The sequence below is a fragment of the Meriones unguiculatus genome, chromosome 15 (assembly GCF_030254825.1).
Source record: "Meriones unguiculatus strain TT.TT164.6M chromosome 15, Bangor_MerUng_6.1, whole genome shotgun sequence".
NCBI classification, from domain to species: domain Eukaryota; kingdom Metazoa; phylum Chordata; class Mammalia; order Rodentia; family Muridae; genus Meriones; species Meriones unguiculatus.
Genome location: NC_083362.1, coordinates 59,580,274 through 59,596,108, shown reverse-complemented (window position 1 = coordinate 59,596,108; position 15,835 = coordinate 59,580,274). Strand labels below are relative to the sequence as shown.

Genomic DNA, 15,835 nt, shown 5'->3' with positions numbered 1-15,835 from the left:
ACCACACAGAGCTGAGAGGCCCCTTCTATGCTTGCTACAACACTGACCAGAATGGGCCCTGCTCATGGCAGCCAGAAAGGACAGGACGGGAGCCATTTAGGGGACAGAATAAGAGGAAAAGAGGGAGGCAGACAGTGAAAAATGCAGAATGGTAAGTACATTAGAGGAAGGTGCGGAGGGCAAAACAGACCACAGGAGTCAAGAATGAAGCTATGGTGAGAAAAACTGGCCTGAACAAGAGCACAGGGGAACAAGAGAGGCCAGGATACAACATCCACATCCATGGGTTTGATCTCCATTGAGAAATGTGCCCAGGAAGGACAGAAAGAATCAAGAGTTAGTGGGGTTAGGAGTGAGGCATTCTGAAGACTAGAGCTCACGCTACATGCTAAGGAGCTGGGGGAGCCAGCAATGACTAAAACTACTGGCAAAAAGGACAGATGGGGAGAGGATGAGGAGGTGGCTTTAGCAAAGGGTCCCCCCTCCCCACCCCCACCCCAGGCTGGCAGCCTCCAAGCACCTGAAGTACTTAAGTACACTGGGCCCTGCTAATAGTCTGTAGATGAGGAGCAAGACAGGCTGAATTGGGATCTCAATTCTATCACTCAGTAGCTGTGGCTCTGATGCACCCCGACTGTGACAGTGATGTTGGAATAAACAGCCCCTGCCCCAGACGATGGGGAGAAACAGGAAACAAGGCACTTTCAATGGTGCTTGGCACCTTCCTAAACATCATAATCTTCATTCCACAAAAGGAATGGAAGTAATGAGAGCAGAGACAGTGATGAGTCACTGAGAAACTACAGAGATTCTGCACATCAGACATCTGGTCCCCTGCTCCAAACTTCTAGTCCCCTATTGTCTAATTTGTGAAAAGCTGTTGCTGGCACAGAAACCTGGTACTGAGCCGGTGGATAGCTCGCTCTTTCCTTCTTAACACAGTAAAAAACAAAGAGAGCAGTCTCTTCTAATCAGCTTGTGGGCACTATAAAGACTTCAGCTGCCCTTGGCCTGTCTGATAACAGCTTCCCACGCTACAACAACTCAGCAGCTCTGTGGGGACCAGAAGCCAGTACATCAAGGCCCAGCAGCACGCAGGCCAATGGGTATCCTGTCAGGGTCCTTCCTTGTCCTCCCAGCAGCCACAGAAGCAGCTTCCCTCTCTGCAGCACCGAAACAGCACTTCGTGTCTGCTGCCAAACTGTGAGATACTGCCACAAGCTGCTGAGCGGAGCACCTGGCTGAGATGATGCAAGCTAAGAAGAAAGCAGGGAGTTTATGGGGAAACCCTGGGTCTTCTATCCCTGCACTGAGAAATATCCTTCCTTTGATCGATGTGAACTGGGTTTCTGTACCCCTGCAATCCAAAGTCCTGGTTAACTCATGGAATTTGAAATCAGTGGTAACGATGAGCTTTGGTAATATCACACCTGGCTGTTAATGCCTAGATGCTTCCAGACATGTAAGCAAGGTATTCAAAGAAGAAACATGAACCCCACCTGTGCAGAGTGATGAAAGTCAAGGGAGAGAGAACAAGAGGAAGATCGGGAATCTACCTAACTCCCTCTCTCTGAAACGGCATGAGGTTAGACACGAGCTTGGCATCCACTCCAGAAAGGTCAGCTTCTGGCACGGCTACTTTCAGATCGAGAGATGTCTTCTCCAGCTGAGATGCAAATGCCAGGGTCACTGTCTTGGGCAGAGGCTCCAGCTGAACTTGCTGGAGGTCACGTGACCTGGCAACTGGAAAGAAGAGTCAGAGGTGTATGAATGCTCAAATCCAAAAGACCTGGGAAAGGCTTCATTGCACAGAATTCGCTAAGAGCCATTCTGCTATATGCCATTTTCTCACAAGGGCTAACTGCAGAACATGCCACTAGCTGAGCACTGGAACGGACAACAGCCAGCATTCCCTCTCTCTAGTTCTTAAATTCCTACAGATAAGAGGATACTCAGGGACACAAAAGTAGTTTGGCAGACTACACAATGCTGGAAAGAACTGCCCAATGTTTGTGATTTTTTTTTCAACCTAAAGTAATTTTTTTCTTTATAGCACCATTCAAATTCATAGAGATCCACAGCTATTAAAAATCAGCCCGGAGACAATGATTCTAGTCTTAGTTTCATTCTGATGGCTTCAATGTTTGCGGGGAGAGAGAACTCTTAAGTCACCTTCCGTCAACAGGCAGAGGAAACACTGCGGCTCAGAGAAGCAGCCTCTACATGGTCCCAGGTTAGACTGGTGGTGCTGCCAACAAACAAGATAAAAAAGCAGAGTCCACGCAGGCCACAGACCAAGAAAAACTGCACGCTTCCAATCTTGTTTCATATGAAAGTAACTGTCTCCCCTAGAGAGGGCTTTAGAGTCGCCACCTCAATGGCGAAGCAGCTAAATTATCTGTCACTGGGAATATGTGTGCGCATGTGTGTGTGCGTGTGAAGAGAAGGCTCAGCGAGTAAAGGAGCTTGCTGTGCAAACGTGAGAACCGGAGTTTGGAGACTCAAGGCTCCTCCAGGGAAACAGGAGAAAGACACACAATTCCCAGGAGCTCCTGGATCCGCACTACCTTCATGTACGGAGCAGAGAGAGAGAAACAACAAAGAGACCCTGTAGCAAAGATAGAAAGTGCGGGCTCCTGAGGTTTCCCTCTGACCATGCGCCATGGCACCTGCATGCCTGTACACATACACAAATAAAAGAAACAAAGCACACTGAATCCATTACTCTGAAGGGGACTTGCTCATGACCAAGTCTCTAAAGCGGGAGTCAGCCAGCAAAGGCCTGTAGCTTGACAAGCCTGGTTTTGTGCTTTGGCTTTTTCTATATGACAGTTTTTTTATCACACACCCATGCCACTGGATTATGGATTGTCCACTGCTACTTTCCTACAGCAATGACAGGGAAGAGCAGCTGGGACTAGGGCTACATGGTCCGAAGCCCTAAAATATTATCTAACCCAGCATATATAATTTTTTTTGAATGGTAAAATCATGGCTCTCTTCAACATAAAGGCAGTCGTAATCAGCGGTTTCTTAATTCTTCAAGGTTATTCCAAAACTTCTGGACTACAACCACCAGTTGACTATCAGGGCAGACACTGTGTGAACATCGTCGGTTGTGCCCCTGGCTGCTACCTTCAGCTGCTTGGCGTTTTCAGTTTATTCAAATTCATTGCTTGCTCTTCACTAAATATGAGCATCAGGTGGTAGTGAGCTGGGATCAGCAGGTTGAGGAGCTTGGCCCCAAGCCTGGACACCTGTATTCAATCCCTGGAGCCCACACGGCAGAGAAGTCTGAGTCACAACCAATGTTTCCTCTGATCACATGTGCCACGTGCTATGGCAAATATAGATGTATATCCCCTCCTTACTCAAACAGAATACATATAATAAAATTTATATACATGTATATGCATTATGTACATATGTACACACACACACACACACACCAGTTGTTTCTGGAAGAGAATTAACAATATGAAACAGATGAGGCTAATGGCTTTAATATAAAGTAAGCTGTTCCATGTTGATATGGAAATCTACTTTAAATCTCTTAAATCTGAATGTGCTAATTTCTACAAACACTAAGAGACTAAGCACTCGATGTGCTTGGCAGAAGCCATTCTCATCACAATCCTAGCAATCTTCAGAACTGAAGCAAGCAAGCTAAGAGCTGCTAATCTGCTGGAGTGAGAGGCTCTGGAAGCACCACATTCTCTCAGCCACGCCAAGGGGGAAGAACCCAACACCGCGGTCTCCTACAGCCCTGTTGCCAAAGCCTTGTTCCCTGGGTGCTTCCAAGAACTCCACCCTTCCTTGTCATGGCTGTCTACTGTCCATTCCTCGGCACCGGCGGATGACAGTCATGTGCTGCCTGGCTTCATGAGTCATCCCAAAGTCTTTTTCTACCCAGAGCTCTCTGGCAGAGTGTGACAGCCACACAGCTGAGAGATGATCGTGTTTTCAAACAGCAGCTGACAAGACCGGATCATGGAGAACCCTTCTGGACTGTGACAGCCAGGGAAAACAAAAGGCCTCATGCCAATTTCACTGCAGGCAGAAGGCGTCCAGTCACTTGGAAAGAAGAGAAATCCCTGAGAGTCACGTTCCTAGAGGAAATGACTCTCATCATGTCTTTCATAACATGCTCAGGCCTCACCGAGTTTGTTTGTTTGTTTGTTTTCGGTTTTTTGAGGCAGGGTTTCTCTGTGTAGCCTTAGCTGTCCTGGACTTGCTTTGTAGACTATGCTGGCCTCTAACTTACAGAGACCCACCTTGCCCTGGCTTCATTATCTTAATTAGCTTTGGATGTATGTGCTCAACCAGTTTGGGGTTAATGACCCGATTTGACACATGAGGCAGGGGGCCTCCAGATGAGAAAAAAGGAACAAATGCCCAGTCTGCAGCACTAATGGAACCTCTTCAGCAGTACCCTCTTCTCCGGCTTCTCAGGGCTCAGAGCCGGCTTCAGAATTTCTTAATGGGTCAGGATCCAAACGCAGGAGTTTAAATTTTATTCTGACTTCACTGTGGTCCCCAAATGTTCCCAGTAAGGAAAGCAGACGTTTCCTTGCTGAGACAATGAAACCAGGAAAAAAAAAAAAGTATATAAACATTCTAAATCTAGAGCTGCTGACATACAAACTCTGGAAGTTGTGCTCATTGTGTGTACTTCTCTGCACGAAGAACTAAGTTCATTAGATATTTTAAGGTCCATAGTCTGCAAAACCCACCATGGAACCACCATGTAAGGCTGAGCCTTGACACAGTTTCCAAGCATTGAATTTGCCTGCTAATGGTATATATACTACATTGTCAGTCCATAAAAGGCAGAGCTTCTTACTATTCATGTGTATGTCTTTCTTGGTCAAGAAAGGCAATGTAGAGAAGAAAGAACTAATTTCCATCTTGCATCAAAAGTTCAGGTTAGGCAAAACAGTTCACTTTAAACCCTAAGCTCCAAACAGCCAGAGAACTTCCACTCTGCATTGGCCATTCTTCCTGCTTCAGCTGGTTTTTACAGTTGCTAAATAGTTGACCTGATAGTTGACCTGATAGTCAACTTAACCTTACAGTTACAGCAAGGCCTTCCTCCAGGAACAAAAAGGGACTTACTTAATTAGGGTCTTATGTTTAATTAGGTCTTATGGTTCCTGAAGCCAGGCTGGCTTCAAACGTGCTAGGGAGCCAAGGATGACCTTGAACTTTTGGTCTTCCTGCCTCCATCTCCTAGTGGAATAATGGTCACATACCACTGCACACACTGGATCAAACACAAGCCTTATGTATGACAGACAAACACCCTATTATCTCCAGCCCAAAGATGGCTCTTCTTAACATAAGGCCAAGTGGGATACAGTGAGTCATCTACCTGACACCTGATATTGCACAGTAAGTCAGGAGACACAGGGCACGGAAGGCAATCCAGCTCTCCCTCAAAGCCCTAGCCTGAGGAACAAGCACCTAATGACTCCTCACTCCCGAGGCTGGCCAGCTCACTGCTGTGAACGGTACCAACACAGACTTTTCCCAATATCTAGCCTGACCCAGAAGTCTACAGGGCACCAAGAAGTAGAAACGTAACTGTGGAAAATCACCACTTCTTTAAATTAGAGGAAACTAGTATTCCAGAACAGGCTGAGCCATGACCACAACCGCCTTTCTCAGGCACATTGGAATTTTAGTCCGTCTAAGAAGAGTACAAGGATGAAAAACGGTAAGCAAACCAGGCATGCCCCTTTGTGGTCATGGTAGCTTGGTCCATGCCCTTGGTCAGTCTCTAAGTCCTGTTAAAATTCTACACCTATCAGGTCTAGCCTTCTGCATCTTGATAGAATGCAGTTCACAAAGCAGCCTCAAACTAGAACACTCTCCTACCTTCCAGGTCATCGGTTCTGGGGGTAAACTGAGAGGTTGTCTCAAGGAACTTCCATTCCAGCAATGTGACCCTTGCACAAGTCTATATCCTTCTCCTTAACTGTCCATGATGGTGGGAAGGCTTCCAGGCCCCGGGGATTTCAACAGCACCATCCTGTCCACGGAAAGAGTCCGGTGTCTGAATGGTTTTCACAAAGCTACTTGTGCCACAGGCTTGGACAAGGTTACCTGAACACTTCTGTCATTCAGCCGCTCTACAGCAGGGAGGAGAAACCTCACCTCAAAGCCATTTTAAAGCTGAGGTTGCCACTAAAGGTAACAACAGAAGAAAAAGCAGAAAGCTGTGGTCTTCTCACCTAGTTTGTTGTGCTCTTCCAAGAGAAAGTTCCATTTCCTGGTCTTGATATCTGCAATGAGAAGAGATAAGGCACGCTCGAACATTTTCTTTCCAATGTCAAGAACCTCCCGCAAGCTCTCTGATGGATGTGGTGGTCCTGAGGTTGGTGCCACAGCTACCACCAGGGAACTTATTAGAAACACCACCTCACAAGTAGAGTGTTAGCAACCTGCCTCCTCTCCTATGCATGCCTAACTTTGATACCACTGTCTTGGGATATAGAAAGGCATTCTTTGTAGGGCAACTACTGTTTTTCTGGTCTAAGGCTAAAATAGAAAATGGGCTTTAAAATCAAAGCAGCAGAGCATCTGTCAAGACAACAATGACCAGAAAACAATGGTTAAGAAAACTGTAGGATGTTCTCCTTGGATGTTCTGCTTGGAGATGAAGCAGCTGCCACTACTTCTTCATTCTCTGTGACCACCGAGGTGTCACTGACCTGTAGATATAGCTACATCTCTATCAGAAGAGTCAGTTTGAACAGTCAAAGATGGAGACAAACACTGCTGGCATCACAGATCTCGCAGAGATCAGTATCACTTGCCGTACATCCTGGAATCCATCTGTTTAAACAGCGCAATCACCGCCTCCGAATAGCCGATGTCAACCTCGAAGCGGGCCCGGGAGATGAGCACACATCTCCCCGTGACAAAGGTAAGGGATGGAGCCGAAGGGAGGCCACTCTGTTCCCTGACACTGCCATCAACTCCTTCCAGTGGCTGCAGGGAGACCGTGGAGAGCTGCTCAGCTGCTTTCACTGTGAAGAGGAGGAAAGGACTGATGTCATAAGGTAGACAACACTGGAAGACTTTACCTGAGCCTCAGGAAGGCAAGACAGAAAGCAGGCAGAGCAGTCAAGGCCATGAGGAAGACAGGTGAGGAGGTGGAGGCCTGTACATTAGGAAGGCTTATGGTGTACTTTAACTGAGGCTTTAAGCATTTTAACATTTATGAAATGTCCTGTAATTCCATCTACTTAGAAGGCCAAAGAGCTTAAGCCCAGGAGTTGGATGACAGCATAGGCAACATAGCAAGAACCTTGGGGGTTGGGGGTGGAGAGGAAGAAAGGACAGGGAGAAGGAGTGGAGGAGGGGAGAGAGTGAGAGATCGAGAGAGAGCATGCACATAATTTTTCAATTCCTTAAAAATTTTCAGTTAAAAAAACAGATATCAGAAATTAACAGAAGACTGTAGCTTGTGGTGATGGTTAAATGTTGTAAGTAATCTCTGTTGTGCTTTAGAATCTGCTGATGTTCGCACACTACAAAGCACCCAAGGGACCCTATGCATAGCTACTCTACCAACTGCTTAGATAGCAAGAAAATGAGAAATAGGAGCAACAGGCCACAAATACATGGTTTTCCACATTATTTTACTAGCACTTATGTACTTTATAGACTTGAGAACATACAACTAAACTGTCAACAACAACAACAAAAAAACAATGACAAGTATTTGCAGAAAATGTAAAAAATAGAAAGAGCATAAAATGAGAGGATGGAGGTACAGCCAATTTCAAACAGGAAGAAAAGCAACTAGAAAAAAAAAAATGTTCAACTTTACAAATAACCAAAGGGATGATGTAGAGGAATTTTAATCCAGATCATGGCTGCTTTGGCAAAAGATCTTATCCAAAGACCTTCTAGGTCTGTGTGATCTGGCTGGAATACAAACAAGCCTTTAATCCAGGAGACAGAGGCAAGCAGATCTGAGTTCAAGGCCAGCCAGATATAGAGAAAGTTTCTGATAAGGAAAAGCTTAGGTCTAGGCCTGGTGGTACATGCCTTTAATCCCAAAAAAGGAAGAAGGTAAACTTAAGTTTGTAGAAGGAAGCACTCATGTTTGAAAGTGCTGTCTAACTGAGTGGCAGAAAAAGTGACAAATCAAAGAAAGATTTAATAGAATAGGATACACCAAACTCTCATGAGAAGAGAGAGGAAAGGGAAGCTACTTAAGGGGCGATATGCAGAGGAGGCAGTTTTACCAGACAGTAATAGAGAGACAGGATGAAGAGAGGGATGAAGATCGAATGAACCAGAGAAAGAGGAGCCAGAAGATTAGAAAAGATGGCTGGGGTTAGTTTGAGGCCATGCAGAGCCATTCAGAGGCCAAGAAAAAAAGCCAGATTGAATAAGCTAGATGGGAGACAAGTCTGAGCCAGAACAGCTGAGTTGAACTAGCCACCTCTGAGCTAAGTAAGAACAAGAAAGGCAAGAAAGGGTGACCTTATTAAGCAGTAAATCTCAGGAAAAAAAACAAAAAACAAAAAAACATTCTAGGCCTAGATTAGAAGCTTCCGGTACTAGTCCTGGATTAGCAGAAGGGGGCAGTAATCCTCCGAGACAACAGCTGAATAAAAGTTCCTTTTACAGAACGAAAAGCCATTTCTTTACATGTCAATGTTACAAGATGAAAAACAAAACAAACCAACAACAACAACAAAAAACAACCAACCAACCAACCAACCAAAATAAGAGAAAGACATTTATATTACTAGTTGAGAAGAAAACCTTTTGGGAAAATTGGTGAGGCAGGCATGAGTTCTAAGAGGTGATCGACATGACTCTACTTCCGGAAACTGAAAATGTAAACATAAACTTGTACACCCAGGGCTTCCTGTGGATGCAAAACCAGGAAACAGGAAGCAAATTAAACGTCAAGAAAATAACTTAGGCAACTCAGCCATACTCGCACAACAGGATGTTATGCGATCATTAATATTTTTCTGTCAGTAACAAGTTTTGGAAAAAATATAAAATTTAGTATGTTTGATAATACAAAATATTTGAGGTTCACAATGATCCATTATAATGATGACACCCATACATTCATCTCACAGAACTGCTAAACTGCTAGTTTGTAAGAAAGGCAGAGCACAAATTATATACAAATGTAACAGTGTTTTACTTAATGACAGAAAAAAAGAAGGAAACAAGAAGGTTCAAGGTGCCTGAGGTAATGGCTGAGTCCCGAGATTGTGGGCCTAACTGTCCTCCTTTGGGCATTAAATACACTGTGTGTTGTGTGGTGAGTGTGGGGTTAGGGTTAAGAATGCAAAATCCAGTTAGGGGTGTAGCTCAGCACTCAAGGGCTGGCATAGTATACCCGAGGTCCTGGATTCGGTCCCCAGCACTGTCAGAAAAGGAAAGGAGAGACACAGACTCCACAGACACATTTAGAGCGGTAAGTGTTGAAGACAGCACTCCTATGTGATGATGCTGACAAGGACTGGGCCAAAGGATGTAAGTCAGTGATCAAGTAGCTGCTTACTATGCACAAGGTTTGGAGTTTAATCCCCAGAACTTAAAAAAAAAAAAAAAAAAAATCAAAAGCCCGGCCATGGTGGCCTGGTGGCACACATCACACCAGAGGTGTCATGGGCTCAAGTTTGGGCCCCTGAAAGTCCTACGTGGCAGTTACAACTTCCAGTACCTCAGAATAAGACTGTGAGAGAGCACTTTTCAAGATAAATAACATTATTTGGGCAGGCCTTAATAATCCATGACTGGTAGAGGGAGGAATGGAGTAGAGAAATAGGAAGTAGGAAGACAGGACAGGAATAGAATAGGGTAGGGGAGAGAGAAAGAGAGAGAAGCAAAAACAAGACAAGACCAAACTCGACTGCTTGGAGGCTGTGAGAGAATATGGATCAGTGGTTCTCAAATGTAGGCCCTGACCCTTCGGGAGTTCGAACAACCCTTTCTCAGGGTCACCTAAGGCCATAGGAAAACACAGATATTTACATTATGATTCATAACAGTAGCAAAATTATTACAGTTATAAAGTAGTAATGAAAATAATTGTATGGTTGGGGGTCACCACAACAAAAGGAACTGTATTAAAGAGCTGTAGCATCAGGAAGGTTGAGAGCCACTGACATGGACAGAGGATGATCACCATCAAGTCAAGGAGACCTCAGGCGAAACCAAGCCTGAATACACCTTGGCCTCAGATTTGTTTCCTTCACAACTGAGCAAACACGTTTCTGTTTGTTTAAGGCCCAGTTTGTGTCACAGCAGCCCTACCAAAGTGCAGGACACCACCTAGGCATATGTTTCCAAAGACAAGACAAAGGAAAAAACAAGAAAACTGCAGAAACTGGCCTATCACCCCCCTGAAAACGTCCTGGTGAACCGTAAGAATTCTAACTTATGTTTCAGATCCTCCAAGAAGTGATCTGAGCATGTATGCTCAGCTTCTGGAGAGTGGGTGGAGACCTGGCTGCTAGGAACAAGAAGGAACAAGAGGGGAGAATGGGAAACAAGAAGCAGTTTCTCTGACAGAGGCCCCAGGACAAGGGGACAGAAACACTGGTACAGAACAGACTCAGAAAACAGGGGTGCATTCAGGGCTAATGATGACTGGACACTGCCTGAGCAACACCCCCTGAACTCTGTGGTTGATTAGCCAGTGTCAGATGTTAAATAGCCATCTCCCTAGGAGCAAGGCCTGACACAGCTACCTGTCATTGCTGGATCTGCCATAGCCCAGGGGATACAGGCACTCTGGTTTGAAATCCAGCTGAATACCTAATAGCTGTGTGTCTCTGTATTAGTTACTCATTTGAGACATCATTTCCCCATTCGTAAGATGGTTGTTTTAAGAGATAAGAAAGATGGAACACAGGACTGGGAAGAGCCCAGTGCACAAAACCACCAGGTGCCAGCTCTTGCTAACTTTTCACAGCAGGTGAAAGAATGCGTCCACTTACTCAAGGATCTGTAGTCAGTCATGCTGAAGTCCCAAGTCTTTGTAAAAGAATCTGAAATAAACAGAAGGCTGATCACTTTTTGTCTCTATTTGTACTCTGACACTCTCAAAGAGCTTATTTCTATTTCCTGAACAAACAGAGGCCACATTCAAAACTGTTGACTGGCAGGCTCTCGCGGACTTAAAACATCTCTAGAGGAGGCAAATAGCAAATACGGGTAATTCTTTTGTTTCATATAGATAGCAGCTCAGGCCTCATTTAACTAATTGCCTGAGGCAGGTAGGAGTGGAACCCAAATCCTCTGAATTTCGAGTAGTCAGGCAGTGATATGAGCAGGAGCTCCAAGGAATAGTAGAGCTAGCCACAGCCCAGCTCTCCCTTCAGATCAACCAACCCAAGCACATTACTTAACATAACTGAGCGGGTTCAGCACTTCAAAAACTGAAAGAAGGGGCTGGCGAGATGGTTCAGAGGTTAAGAGCACTGGCTGCTCTTCCAGAGGACCTGGGTTCAATTCCCAGCACCTATGTGGCAGTTCACAACTGTCTGTAACTCCTGTTCCAGGGGATCTGACACCCTCACACAGACATAAATGCAGTCAAAACACCAATGTACATAACATTAAAAAAAACAATAATAATAAGTCATTTTTTAAAAACTGAAAGAAGAAGAAAATAAATCTACAGATTTCAAATTACTGTTTTTAGGCTTCAATGCTGCAATACAAATACAACACCTGTCTCCTCAATAAACACCTGAAAGTTCTGTCTATGGTCATGCACTAAGTTTAACATCTGCTTGAGAAAACAGCTATCACAAAGAGAGATAAAATGGAAAATATAGCTAAAATGGAAAAATATAATGTGCCAATGTGCCCTTCTTAATATTCATGGGAAACTGTTAAAAGACGTCTGAGAATAGAAAATAGAAAAGGCCTCATTACCATAGTGTCTGCTGGGCAGAGACTTAAACACAGCAATGAGCTCTTGGTTGTATCCGATCTTTACCCGAAACCGGTCTCCAATCCTTATGCATGTTCCCTGCTGACAGCTTACTTTTTGGGATGAAGTTTGCAGTTTATTTAAGGGTCTCTCTTCTGTGCTAGGTGTTTTTCCACCTAAGGCATAAAAGGTGTTCGAAATGTTCTGCCCAGAGGTGGAGGGCCTCGCTGTCTCGGCCTGTAAGTCGGGATCCCTGGGAAATAGTCCACAGGAAGAAGCTGCTGTGTTCTGGGAACTCTGTGCTTTAGTCAGAGGCTCCTGGGTTGACTGGGGAAGACCCTGACCTGACTTATAACCCAAAAGCTGTTGGTTAGAGACATCTGGAGGAGCTGGGCTAGGCTTTGGGTAGACTGTGGACCTCTCTCCTGGAATCTTCCATATCCCCTTTGCCTGCTCTGATGTGCTGGGTTGAAAATGGTGGGAACTGTGAGGTCTCTGGTCATCAGGAAATGAATTATTGAGATTCTGTTGCTTGAAAAGAGCAGCTTGGCCCACTGGTTTTGAAGGTTCTGCTGGGAGATTCCGGAAAGGGTCCTGCTTGGATTGGGAAGGGCCAGTAACAAAGGAGCCAGAAGCTGTGCTCTGTGGCTGTTCTGCTGATAACTTCTCAGAGCGAAGGGCCAGAGCCTTTTGTCGATTCTCTTCAATCTTTTTCTTCTGCTCCTCTGTAAGCGGCAAGGACATTTTAATAGGAACAGGCTTATGCAGGAATGTCACCTTTAACTGGAAGATGGCAAGAGCTGAGAAAGGTAAAAAGACTGAAATAAAACTTGTGTTCACTATGCTCCTACTTTAATTAATAAGCTTTTGTCATGTATTAGAAGAAGCTAAAGGACAAACTGAACTTTCTTTTCTAATTAAAATGAAAACACACAAATTAGCATATCCTAAAATAATCATCCCGATGAAAAAACTAATGGTAAATCTAAAACTGATTGTATTTTACTGGGGTATTTTTTCTTTTTCTCCTTCCCATTCCCTAGTCAAAGTGAGTTAACAGATCCCAAGAAAGTTTTACAGTGAAACCTAACTTCACTAGAATGAACAAAGATTACATTTTAAACTAGAAATGTATCAGACAGAAAGAGAGCATGTTATTTTGTATTGTGACTTAATTTACCCTAGAATTAAGGTAAAACTGCTGGACCAGTTTTACAATGTTCTAGAAGCAGGGGCCTGAACACCAAATTCTCTGGACGGGTTCTGACTTAAGCCTTACTCAATGGCATTGCCTTAAAATGCTTATAACACGGGGAACACTCTAGGAGCACTGGCAGTCGTCAAAGGAAGGGCTAGACTCTAGACATTAGAGACCTCAAAATTTTGTACCCTGCCAAGACTCCTTCTAGACAAAGCACCCCAAAACATCTCCTCTCACAGATGTTACACTCCACCCGGAGAGCAGCAATTAAAACTCTCAGTCTTGTGTTCAAGTGGGGTGATTTACGTAACTGCCAAAGCCTGATAGGTTGACTGACCAGTAGGGGAGAGGAGACCAAACCGGATGAGAACTTCCACTAAAAAGCCATAAACCACAAATGCACCCCACCACACAGAAGTCCCTTTTTACTGGGACCTAGGCTTCACTTCCTCTCCGGCAGGGGAGAGGGAACGCCCCCACCCACCCACCCACTTTGCTTCTGGCATTTCCACTTGGATTCTCCCTTCCCCGCTGCTTCCTCCTCTAGCTGTATTTGGTCTCGTCCTCCAACGCCGCTGCCCACTTCGCAGCCCACTTTCTTACCTAGCGAGGCCCGTAAGGCGAGGTATCTTCGCAGATCCCAAGCCCAGGAGCGTCTCCAGAGCCTTGCCTAGGAAGTTGACGCTTTAACTGGACTTTTAGAAGAACTAAAAGTCAAGCACTGCAAGTTCACCCACCTCGGAGCGGGCCTAGGGTTTGAATGGCTCGGCCACCGTCGAACTACATTTCCCAGCAGCCAATACGGCCGCAGATTACCGCTATAAATCGTGGGTGCAATCACGCTTGGTGTAGGGTCTTATGGGTTTTGTAGTTTGTGTAGGCAAGCCTGCCCATTGGAGGTTGTGAGTTAAAGGGTGTAACGTTGTGGGCGGGGCAAGGTATGGTGGACCCTGGGAGCTGTAGATCTCAGTTTCTCCAATGGTTTAGTCGGGCGTAAATGCAGCCTGTGATGCCAAGCGTTCGGTAACAGCGGTGTTTCCAGAAATGTCAAACAGCCAGATTGATTTAATTCTTAATAAAGATTTTCCTGGCACACCCCTTTCTAAGAGAGTTGTTTTTATAATTTAAGGCTCGGCCGCTGTCCGATTCTGCTTTCCTGGACCAAAGGGGAACTGGAATTGTTAGATCCTCCATCAGTCAGTGTGCTAATTATTAACCTCAGTTAATCCTTACTACAACCTATGAAACATAAACAGGATCTCCTGTATCCCAGCCTTGTCTAGTACTCATTCTGTAGCCGAGGATGACTTCCCTGTGTCCACCTCCTACCCGCATGGTAGAATTATTACCTTTTTCTCCTTTTCGTTCTTCTTTCTTTCTTTTATGCTCTCTTTTTTTGAGACAGAGTTTCTCTGTGTAATAGCCCTGGCTGTACCGGACTCACTTTGTAGACCAGGATGGCCTCGGAAGTCGCCACCACACCGGGCTTCTGCTACTTCTTCCTCCTCCTCCTCCTCCTCCTCCTCCTCCTCCTCCTCCTCCTCCTCCTCCTCCTCCTCCTCCTCCTCTTCCCTTCTCCTACCCCTCTTCCCCCTCCTCGTCCCTCCTCCTCCCCCTCTTCTCCCTCCTTGTCTCTTCTCTTCTCCCCCTTCTCCTCCCCTTCCCCTTCCCCTCTTCCACAGGATCTCACCATCTATCCCTTGGCTGCCCTAGAACTAACAGAGATCCTTCTCTGGAGTGCTTTGATCAAGTTGTGCACCACCATACCCACTTTGTTATCCTCATTTTACAGACGAGACAACTGAACCAGAAAACTGGTCCACAATTTTAACAAGACAGTATTCAACTACTTTGTTATTCTGATTCCAAAGCCCTCGAATCTATCAGATACTGTCATGGTTAGTTGACTCCATTTCTGAGCACCAGCACTCTTTCCACCCCGCAATGGTTGAATATAATATTCTTCTATCATCAGTGTACTTGTGAAGGTTGTTACGATTCTGTTTTCAAACATAGCTCGTTACAAAGAGGTTGATCTCTGAATACAAAGTTAGTTGGGAAAACGACCAGACGTTTAAGGAAAAGGAGCCATAGTGATAGGTGTATTCTTTAATAGAAAAAGATGGGGGGGAGGTTGCCAAGTGTGGTGTCACATGCCTTTAATTCCAGCACTTGGGAGGCAGAGGCAGGTGGATCGATGTGAGTTCAAGGTCAGCCTGCTCTATAAAGGGAATCCAGGACATCCAAGGCCACACTGTTTGGATTTCCCCCCTCCGCAACCAAAAAATAAAGAAGATGAAGGGGGAAGGAGAAAAAAGAAATTCCTTTACAGGGAAATCCAAACTCCAGCCAAGCCACTGGAAAGTTACATAGAGTGGTTATGTTGGCTACATATGCCAACATTCAAAGCTATACTTCTGTGTGGTTTTCATTTGCTTACATAGACATATGTTTTGTGTCACTTGAAACAATATTTTGTTAATAACAGAATCTGACTTGTATTATAGGATTTAAATAAGGATTAATCCTAAAGAAAATGTTCAAATCTACTGTAAATGCCCCTGGTATTCTTAAGCCAAGCACAAGCCTAATTTCCAGGAGGTAGATGAGGGGAACTCAGGAGACCAGATCAATATACACAATTACAAGAGGTTTATTTTAACCATCATGCAATGGGTCACCCCTACTGGTCAGCAAAGAGTGGCACT

General features: G+C 45.0%; 1 protein-coding gene across 1 annotated transcript in view; it reads right to left on the bottom strand.

Annotated features, from left to right (window-relative positions):
* Smarcal1 (SWI/SNF related, matrix associated, actin dependent regulator of chromatin, subfamily a like 1) overlaps positions 1-13,917 on the bottom strand; it is a 52,172-nt gene extending 38,255 nt beyond the window's left edge. Inside the window, exons 1-6 of the mRNA XM_021645383.2 lie at positions 13,731-13,917; positions 11,929-12,726; positions 10,986-11,036; positions 6,819-7,031; positions 6,234-6,284; positions 1,557-1,743 (exon numbers count right to left, since the gene is read on the bottom strand). Of these exons, the coding sequence (XP_021501058.1) occupies positions 1,557-1,743; positions 6,234-6,284; positions 6,819-7,031; positions 10,986-11,036; positions 11,929-12,670 (1,244 nt within the window). The 5' untranslated portion in view covers positions 12,671-12,726; positions 13,731-13,917. The remainder of the gene's footprint in view (positions 1-1,556; positions 1,744-6,233; positions 6,285-6,818; positions 7,032-10,985; positions 11,037-11,928; positions 12,727-13,730) is intronic.
* Between the last annotated feature and the right edge of the window lie 1,918 nt (positions 13,918-15,835).